General features: G+C 40.7%; 1 protein-coding gene across 1 annotated transcript in view; it reads right to left on the bottom strand.

Moving 5' to 3' along the window:
- Positions 1-710: 710 nt before the first annotated feature.
- xkr6b (XK, Kell blood group complex subunit-related family, member 6b) overlaps positions 711-11,078 on the bottom strand; it is a 59,323-nt gene continuing 48,955 nt past the window's right edge. The window contains exons 2-3 of the mRNA XM_047574494.1: positions 8,285-8,481; positions 711-7,553 (exon numbers count right to left, since the gene is read on the bottom strand). Of these exons, the coding sequence (XP_047430450.1) occupies positions 6,583-7,553; positions 8,285-8,481 (1,168 nt within the window). The 3' untranslated portion in view covers positions 711-6,582. The remainder of the gene's footprint in view (positions 7,554-8,284; positions 8,482-11,078) is intronic.

Genomic DNA, 11,078 nt, shown 5'->3' with positions numbered 1-11,078 from the left:
GCATTAACTCACTGACTCACCTTAAATGAAAAAAAACATATCAATTAAATTATAAATAGATAATTGTTATACTGGGGCTCTTTATAGGTGTTGCTTCAAATACAAAAATACACTTGATTAACTTAGTTGTAGATAGTGATACAATTGGTAATCAGTGCAGTTTATGCACAGTATAAAAAAAATGTCTCTCGACTGTTTTGATTTTTTTTAAAGTAAACCATTTTGTATTTGCATAACCCATCGATCCTCAACTTGCCCATGTTAAAAGTATATGCCATGTCTCAATATTTTAACCACTGTATTTTTTGGAGATATATTATCAACACCTCCATTAATTTACCCAAGATGTTTTCATTTTCCTGAATAGCAATTTGTCAGGTTGACTATCTTCTTTCCTTAATTTTTTTTTTTTTGTTTCGTAGTTTTATGGGACAAATAAGACTTGAAGATTTCTTTCTCTGTCCTGGCATCTCCAACAGCTATACCCGCACCTAACCACTCACCTAAGAGTCAGTTCACTAAATTAAAAAATTTACTGTCCTTACTGTCACATTCAAAAATCCCTTTCTCCTTGTTGTCCCAGCTGGGAACATAGTGTGGCATTTATAGTCTGACATTATAGCTCACTTATTGTACCACTGCAGGCAGTATAGTGTAGCCACTTCCATCTGTCAAAAATGTGAGACGTGCATGTGAATACACTACTGATATTTGCACTTTCAAATACTATATTTATTTTTCTCTTCTGGGATGAACAGTCTGATATATGAATCTACAGTAAGGCTTAACATTACATTTTCAGCATAATATTTCTCTTTTCATCTAAAAACCAAAACATACAAAAAGAACTTTAGCACCATATGTTATTAATAATATTCATATTGTTCCCAAAAATAGGGCGTAGGTACAATACTGGACATCAGTTTTGCTTTTTTAGAGAAGAACGGGGATTCCATAAAACAATTTACTTACATTTTATATTTAACAACAACAAATAAATCATTCTTTATATGTTCTCAGGTACAACATACTATATGTTGTCCACTTCCATAGAGATGCTACATATTGTAGCAGGTTTGATTACTAACGTTGTGCCAACTTTTCGAATACCCCGGATAAATCATATGGCCTAGGGAGTATCCTGACAGATTTGTGAAATACACCAACAAGCTAACACAATCTATAAATTGACTGAATATAAACAAAGCAATATTTCCCAACACCTTTTGTTAACAATTCAAAAAATCAGCAGCAATTAATATAACAACCATAGTCGCTTCATTGGAATATCAAATCCATTTTTAAATAAAATATTACAGCCGATTCTACAATAACAACAAAAATAGATACACACAGATTAAGGACATATAGATGACAGGAATTTACAACACAGCAATCACGTTCTATATATATATATTATTATCTTTTTTTTTTTTACCCAAATTCCACCAGCAGAAGTACATTTGTGCTCCTGTGCGTTTGCTTATAAGATGCCATTTGTCATCTCCCAGTTTCATTCTCTCAGAAAAAAGAAAAATCCTAGTGCAGATTGAATCGCAGTAAAACAAAAGCATACGGTATGCTGAATCTAGCGTAATAAACATGTGACAAGTAAAGTATCTGTTGTTTGTTTGTGTAGATTGGAAACTCAAAATGGCACCATTGAGAGTTGAGTTTTGCTGTAAACTATGCGGATTTGAGGTGCTGGCTGTAGAGCTATCTGAGACTGCAAGTGTATGGGGTGCAGGTTCACTCAGTTAACTGGAAGTCTATGCTCTCAGAAAGCCAAAAGGTGGACTCAGCTGTCCACCTTGGTAGCACCTTTTGAATGATCCAGCACCAGGTTGTTAACAAAACTGAAATAAGGAACAAAAAATTTAAAGAAGAAAATGCACCGTTTTGTCATCTGAACATACTGCCCCTGTGCTCAAAAAGATGGTTGCGACACAAAGGTATAGACTTAAACCAGGTCAAACACTACAGTGGCCTGCTGCTACACATTGATGCAGAAATCAGAGGGGTTTGGTGTGCAGACGAGAGCACTTCCATGCTAAATGTTGAGGGTCACCTCACGATGAGTTCTAAAGGCATGCTGGAAGGTGGTACCAATACCAGGGAATGAGGTTATTGTTCAAAATTGAATCAGCAATCGGGCCTGTTTCATCGTTCCAGCATAAAAAAAACAAATGAACAAACGAACCAAAAAAACGCAACAGATTAGTGCGCAATTTCTCATCAACTTCTATCACGTTGTATTCAAACTGCAGGCATTGTTGTTTTGGCTAGAGGATGTATTGTTCACATGAGACACAAATAACACAAAGTTTTACGTCTTGGCACTATAAATCATTCATAATCGCAAGACCGAAGAAAATGTAAAGGCATAGACAAAAGTACAAAACAATCATTTACCATATTGTCATGTATCGTGGCTGGCATTTGCTCTGACTTGCCATCAAACAGTCTGAAACTAACGGTTTTGAGCTCTGTCTAAAATGTTAATTGTTACCAACTGAGTCCACTGGGGCTGTAGTGATTCAGCTTGCTGAAAAGTAATTAAGATGAGGAACCCTACGTTCAAGTACAGAAGATGATCAGTATTGCCTTACTTTTTCTCCCGTGTCTTTGACAGAACCAGTAACTGGGTTTTACAGACTGCCCTTCACTTGGATCTGTCACACTGTGAAGTAACACTGTAACTAGGAAACGGCGCAGTCCTGTAGGTGACATCTTGGATGAAACTTAATAGCTTTGTCAACTGAGGTGTAAGCTGACAGAACCGAGATTGCGGCTTGATCTACTTTGGGAACACAGGCAGGGCCAATATTGTTTGGTGTCATCTTGGTGAGTGTGCTGGCACATGAAACGAGTAAAGAAAGACACTGGCGTTGTTGTTTGCGGACCTGGCTGCCATGGCTGGCTCGAAGCACCCGAAGTAACAAGGCACAACAAGGACTGAGAAGAACAAGCTTGCTGTTCAAACGCTCTTGCTGTGTGTTGTGGCTGTCAAGGGATGTCAAGTTGGGCAGGTAACCTGACAGAAACAATTCTCTGTAGGGGAATTCTTTGTGACCTTGTGTATGGTATAAAGTGTGGCAGCATGAATACTACACTTTACAGTATAGTAACTGCTTCCCCCTACACTCTTGTGTAGCTTAGCGCTTGAAACCCGTGTATAATTTAAAGAAAACTACATATATACAAAATGCAAAACCCACTTATGTGGCTTCTAGCTAATCATTGTTATTAGTTACAGAATGTGGCAAAATGTTGATTGTTCTGTTGAAATACCTAAAATATACAGCATGTTTCATAAAAATCCAGACTTTTACATATAGACTCTTTGTAGACTTTGAAAATCAATTAGTTTAATTAACTGCCATTGCTGCTATTCTAATGAAACAGTTACGCAAGCATAAATCTGTGTTGTACGACATTAAGCACCACTAAATGAAATACAACCCAGTTGTACATAATCTTGTTTAAGAAGCTATGTAATACTGTTGTCCCACACGCACTCGAAAATGAATGTTTCACAGTGTTTTTGCACCTGATTTGGACATGTGTCCACGTCTGGAAAGGGTCAGCAGTGTTTAGAAAGGATGCACTGTACGCCAGGCAGCCAACTACCACAAAAAACGGCCCCCACCCCCATTAATAAGAATGAATAATCATTCTCAAGAAAACGAAACAAATGTGCAAACCATAATTTGGTGGTCCCAGCCGAGGAGTGGTCCAGGATGCAGTGTGTTAAGGAAAAAAATGGAGACCCTTGAGGACATGCCTGGGGATGAGAACTGCATTGAGACACCCCTGAGTCAGCTGGTTCAGTGGTCTTGTTTGTTGGTCCTGAGGAACCCCTGTATCGGCTGCTTAGTTTTTCTTGGTTTATTATTCACTCATCGACTAACTTTTAACATGGCTGTTCATTCACTACGACATAGAGGAAATACTCTGGCTACTATGGTAAACAATGAACAAGTTGGTTGTTTGCATACACATGTATATCTATACATATGGTGTGTTGGACGGTTGCTCTACCCAAGCTGACCCAACAGTTCTCAATTACTCAGGGCTGGACATCGCTTTTAAGCTGAAGGGTGGCAGACCCTGGATGTTGAAGCTCTTGGTTATGGCAGTGTACCTCATTGCATGTTCTCATGTCAGGATCTCCGTTTGTTCAGCCTCAACCCCATTTGTTCAGTTACCAGAGAGTGTGAGAGTATTTTCATGAGTGTTTCATGGGAGTGTACCAAGGCCCGGCACCGTGGAGATGGGGAAGAGGGCGGAGCAGCAACCAAGGAGGGAGCCGAACAATCAGCGAGCGAACAGAACCGTGGGAAAGGGCTGAGGACGTACACACCCACACCCACAAGCATGCAGGCATACTTAGATAACAATTCAGACATGCTGACACTCACCTTTCTCACACAAGCACGCAAGGAGTCAAACATAAATCCAGTCAGGCCCTTTAGCACGATCTGTTCTTGTGTTCTTTTCCAACCCTGGCAAAGACCCTCTTCCAGCTTTAGCCTGGACTTACTTGGCATCTGCCTTTTACAGTACGATGTTAGCAGGCACGTGAGACCACAGCTAAGCAGAAAGCCAGTGAGCTAGGGAAAAGGAATCTCCGTGTTGTGCAGGGCTCTTGGGCATCCCTGGTTGGGTTCATTTGTACTAATGCCTCATACTAAAGTCATGCCAAACACTACAATGTAAAAAACACACATTATATATTCAGATGAATCATTGAGTTAATAGATAAAATTGGAGTGTGATCTGCATTCATTTTCTTTTTTTTTTTTTTTTACATGAATTGTTCAGTAGCCCTCTCTGGAATTTTTAGTCAAGCTCCTTTGACTTAGAAGGCAGGTTTTCATATTTTTATTCCTTTGAGTGAATACAGTGGTTGTCCCTCTGGTCTTGGTGGTGAAGAGCTTCCACAGATTGAACTGGGAGATATACTGTATATGAGCGTATGACTGCTGCACAGCAGGCCTATAGATGGCACACGTTTTGGACAGATTCATTCAACTGGTTCAAGGGGGCAAATAAATGGCAAAGACAGTACGGCGAGATACGATTTGGCTTCGTTTCAACTGCTCTAGCAGGTGCAAGAACAGTCGCCCTGTACACCCATGTAAGAGGGCATACTGAGGTTGAAGATTATACCTTTTTTAGCACTGCAATGTTTTGCTATGTAAAAAAGTGTGTATTCTGGCAAAATATAGTTATGTCAATGACTATAAATGTGGACACAAGTACACACTGAATTATAATGGCATAGAAATATCTTCTCAGATTTCTCATATTTTTTCCCCAAGAACTTATTATAGGTTTTTGCACCCATTGAGCATGTATATTAATCACCTTAAACATTTCTCGAAAAGAAAACAAAATAGGAAGTTGGAAAAGGGGGTTACTTTCTAAGATTCAAAAGGGAATGGTGGAGGATTCCTTGAAGGCTGTCTTTGCACTTTAATATGTGCTTGTTGACATACATTTCTCCATTTTTTTTCCCACTAAACACCTACAATCTTTGTTTTAAAAAAAGTCTTTGGAATGTTTTTAACATGATTTTTTCATCTCACCAATTGAGAAAACTTTGTGCTCATTTCTACTACATTCCTTTTTGTTGTGTCATTTCATCTCTGGAGGTTGTCTTAATATTTTTGTGCTATCAAAACTATCTGGACAAAAATGAGGTGTGCTGGTACAGTTTGCCTCCACTGGAGGGCAGTCTGCACTGTAAAAAAAAAAAGACAAAAAAATGTGGGTAAAGCTGATTGAAGGTCAGTGTGCTTTTTTTTCCATGCATGTTGGGATTTCCATTTAAGATTCTGAACAAAAGTAGTACAGCCAGGAAACTCTTGAGCAAGCTCAAAGGAGGGAAATCCATACTCAATTGTTTCTCAGACACAGTTTTGATTGTGTCCATTTTCTTATTTACAGTATCATGATAGAAAGATCAGTGCTTTTCATCTAAATTCACGGGCTAAGGACTTAGTAAACATTATCATATATTTCAATGATTTACATAAAGAATGGCAGTAAAGGTTGGGATGTGCAAAGACCTGCCCTCTCTGAGACTCTCCTCCATCATTCCCATCAGGCTTTGCGCTAGTCCCATGTCACAGGGACATACAATATGCCCTTCACAAGTATTCACAGGTTGAATCACCAATACAGTATAATGCATTAAACACATTTCATAATGAAACATTCATATGTTATCTACACACTCATACAGAACCCTCCTTTATCAGTGTAGAGGGATTTATATGAGACTTCTGTATATATCACATAAGATACTGTAGGTTCATATTTTTTTTCTCTAGACTGTATATTTTTTTTTCTCAAAAATAAATTGCGACTGTGTGTTTAGACTGTCTTAACAGATTTTCGGTTGACAAAACACACGTCTCCTGCAGGAACATTGAATAGAGGGGGGAAGGAAAGAGCCAAATGTCAAATGGAAAGAGATAATATGTGGAGAGGAGGACGGCAGAAATCAAAGAAAGGAAACGTGTGTGCATCATTGTGTGTAAAGAGGGGATGGCAGAGCTGTGGGAGAAAATGCCTTCAGAGGGAGGATTCATACTGCAGGAGTTCATAAAGAAGTGGACCGTCCCTATACCTGATGCCCACCGCGTTAGGGCTAATGTACTGCAGCACATTTATGGTCCTGCGCAGGCGCCGATCCACAAAGTGTGCATCCCAGGCTGGGTAGCGTTTTCTGGGCATGTCTATCTTGATGAGTGGACCCTCAGGTCGGATGGGCCTACCGGCTGCATCCACAGGCTCTGTGGACCTCACCTGGAAAACCGGAAGGCAGGTGTCCGTGGCTGTTTCGTCTGACTCCACGTGTTCCCCTGCCAGACCCCGTGTGGGGGTGGCCTGGGAGCCACGGGGCCCTGGTGTGGGAGCCATTGGCTCAGCTTCAGGGGGTAATGGAAGGCCCCACAGCAGCTCAGCACAGCAGGAGCTGGCCAGGACCCTTAGTCGGGGGCCCATGGGGTGTAGAACCCCATAATAGAGAACCATACAGGCCACACCTGAGGCAAAGCACAGGAAGACGCCACAGAGGGCAAAAGAGGCATAGGCGTCAGTGGTGGCTGGGTCGCGGTACGCATACCAAAGGGAGCTGAGGATGGCGTTCTCTAACAGTACTACTGTGTAATAGGCCACCATTCTATACCGCGTCCGGCCCTCCCGCACATTGAACCAACAGAAGACATAGACCACTCCCACCACCATGTTGAACAGTACCTCCTCCCATTTGGACATGCAGAAGTCGGTGCCGCCATGGATGACCCAGAAAGCCATGGCACACCAATGGAGCACCACAAAAATGCCAAAGTAGATGTGGAAAACAGAGGCAAATAGGGCAAAGGAGAGCACCCGTGAAGAGATGGTAAAAAGGCGCCAGAACAGATGCACCAGGGCACCTCGGTAACTCATGCTCTTCTTGTCGTCACGTGAATCACGCAGGAGTTTGTGGTAAGAGGCTAGCACCCAGGCCAGGGACAGGAGAGAGGACATGGCAGAAACACCTGGGAATATAGACAGAGGGAGAAAGAATGAGAGAGAAACAATAGAAGTGGAAAGAGAACAAAAGATACCGACACATTCTGATAGATGATTCTCATACTGAACAAAAGAAAAACTGTTTCATCTTTAACGCGTAACTGAAAAAATTGTGGTTTTGACTTGGCTGCTGTTCCACTTACAGTGAACGGTACATTTTATTTCAGCCAAACCAATCCGTCACGTTTTTGAAAGCCATATTATTACATGTCATCCAGTCAACACAGACTCCGTTTAGTGCACCAATTCGGTTTCCTTAAGACACGCATAATAGTGGAGACAGCAGATATGTCACAGGAGTAACTTGCTGCATGAAAAATGATAGAGGATTATCTGCAGAGCAGCAACATGGTGCCTCTCAGCAAATGTATTGATGGCATTTCTATAGACACCTCAACCAAGGAGGGTATCACTTGTTAAGATTGAATTGCCGCCTTCTGGGAATTGTATTGAATGAAGAAACTGGAATTGTAAAAGGGGTTTCGATAACAAGAGTGATGAATGTTGGATACAAGGGAGGGGAATGTTGCTAATGGTTAATAAAGTGATATTTGAACTTCACAGAAAAATGGGCCGTCAGGGATGAAAATGTCCCAACGTCATGTGATACCTCCGTACAAGTGTGATATATAATACAAAAAGGAAGAAGGAGAGAAGAAAAAGGCCTCAAGTGTTCCTTGTGTAGTGAAGCCCTTACACTGCAGCCACTCAGCCTTGTTGCTCTGGATCATGATGCAGAGCTGCAGCACCAGCTGAGGGGCACTTTCTAAGAAGGTCTCTAGCAGTCGCAGCATGTTGACATCGGCATACTCGTACATCATAGCCCAGTAAAAGCGTCGCTGGTTCTCCTTCTGCCGGTGACTCTGTATGCCAAGGTACATGGTTCGGATGTACCTGCAGAAAGAGAAAGAAAGAGATGACGGGCATTTTAGGGTCTTTTAACATTCATTTCATAGCATTTTATATACCACTTAATCCTCACTAGGTTCGCGGGGATTTCTGGAGCCTATCCCAGCTGGCATTGGGCGAGAGGCGAGGTACACTCTGGACAGGTCACCAGCCTATCGCAGGGCTAACACAGAGGCAAACAACCTTTCGCACTCACACGCACACCAAGGTCAATTTAGAGTCACCAATTAGCCTAAAGAGCATGTCTTTGGAGGTGGGAGGAAGCCGGAGTACTTGGTGAAAACCCACGCGGACACAGGGAGAACCAGAAAGGCCACCTTCTCGCTGGGAGGCATCGGCGCTAACCACCGAGCCCCTGTGCTGCCCTCTTTAAACATTCACGCTATAATAAATATTTCACTATATTAATACAAAAAATCATTATTTTCACCTAAAGACATGTACAGTGTAAAATCACATTCTACAACACTAGATGGCATTATTAGCTAATTTATGTGCAGGAAACCACTTGCATTTAGTAATTGCTTGGTTCTGAAATAATGATTGAACTCAGAAACTCAACACCACTGTAACTACATGGGAAAATGAAGAGTCTCAAAGAAAGGTGTACCTAAATTTAAATGTAGCCCACACAGTAAAATACTATATCCATCTTATCAGTGGGCTATTAAGATTTCAGATGTAAAACAATGGATAAAAGTGACATTAATGGTACAAATTAGGGAAAAGTATGAGGAGGTGGACTGACAGGACAGTGGCTATGTTTGCATGGACACTATGTCCCGCTAATAGTAAAAAGAAAATGGCCTATATGCAATATTGTCACCTCATGTAACAGACTTGCCTGATACGGCCTGAACAGAAAGAAATTTCTTCTTCAGAGTGTGACAACCCATTTTTCTGTGAAGTTCTTCTAATGAAGTTTATTCCAGACTACAACTCCTATGAGCAGAGGTTCAATGATGAACATAGTATATCTGAATTTTTGAACTTCTTAAAGGTTTCAAATGTAGACTGTATAAATATGGACGGATGAACTGCTCCTCAAAAGTGAAGCCAAAGCAAATAGAGTGACTGGCTGCAGTATAGGTCATAAGCTCCACCTTCTCCATGTAAACAGACCAAACATAACGGTGACCACCCATGGGACTGTTAGGGACATTTTTTTTTAACATTTTTTAAAAATAAATACAGTTTATTATCCAACATTTCCTTGTAACTTGTGGAGGTAGAGCAGAGTGTATAATTACAATTAAACGAAAACGCAAGCGTGTTTAGCAGAAGTGTGGCAATGTCATCGATGATGGGGCTCCTCGTGGCTCCACTCTCGGACAATACTGATCAGATGGCACCGCCAGTATCCTAGTCTATGGTTTCAAATACTAACCAAGGCAATATTTATCATCCTAAGTGCACCACATGACTCATATTGTCAGCTAGTGCAATAGCTATTTTCATAACTGAAGGGGCTTTATAACGGTAAAGTGACTCTGGTGAAGCCAGGGAGATGTTAGGTAATGCAACCGAGAAGTGGCAGCTAATTGAATCTCGCTCCTATTGCAATCAAAACCGTACCACTTCGTCTTTCTTTTTCTTTTTTAAAGGACAAGGCACTGAGACTCAGGCATTCAGGGCTGCCCTATGGCTAATTAAGATCATTATCTTCTTCAGGTATGGATTTGTTTTAAAATACATTGCTGCAGTCAGAGCTGCCAAACAACATGCAGGGAAGAAGGAGAGTAACCGTGACCAGGAAGATGTTCAAAGCTCTGAAAAGGAACATCTCATTACATGCTTAAAAAAAAAAAAGAAAATCAAATAAAGTTGAAGAATGATACAAACTAAACTTCATCTCTTCAACATGTTAACCCAACCAGTCTTACAGTTAAGAGTGGTGAGTAGATATCTGAGCAGTGACTTCAGCTATCGCATGTTGGATGGTAGCTGCAGGGTCTATCTGCCTGAGCTGGCAGAGTGGCCAAATAAATCCAGCACTTGATGTGAAGGCAGTCAACCGAGGACAATAGTATAGCAAGGACAGAAATAGACTAGACAGTAGCGTTCCCCAAAACAAATTGAGAGGCCAAGGATTTAAATTCTGTTCATTCCTGAAAAGTGAGACACAAATTCACTGCCACATGGCAAACAAAGGCAGAAAATGCTTGAAAATGAGTGCTTTTTCAACATAATTAGTTTTTGCATTGGCTATTGGGTAAGAGATTACTGTTTAATTTGAAATGAGGTTGAGAACAGTGTACTGTACAGAATACATTGTCAAGTAAAATCATATTGCTCTTGGTTATTGTTTTGAAATTCAAGTATTAGACCGTCTCTGATTTACAATTGGCACACCAGACATTCAGTTTAAGTATGATAAAACACAGGAACATACATTAATACATGTAATGTTTACATTTACTTTACAGTTAATATCCTCTACACGTTTTGTTTTCCTAGAATGACAATCTGATTAGCTTGCAATATGAAAAGGTGTTTATTTCTGCTGATTTCGAGACTTAGAGTTTTACCTTTACCTTTTGTGTACTGTATTTGCATAGTTATTACAGTATATACAGTATAAT

The sequence above is a fragment of the Mugil cephalus genome, chromosome 21 (assembly GCF_022458985.1).
Source record: "Mugil cephalus isolate CIBA_MC_2020 chromosome 21, CIBA_Mcephalus_1.1, whole genome shotgun sequence".
NCBI lineage: Eukaryota > Metazoa > Chordata > Actinopteri > Mugiliformes > Mugilidae > Mugil > Mugil cephalus.
Note: the sequence above shows the minus strand (reverse complement) of the source record. Positions and strands in the feature narration are given on the sequence as shown.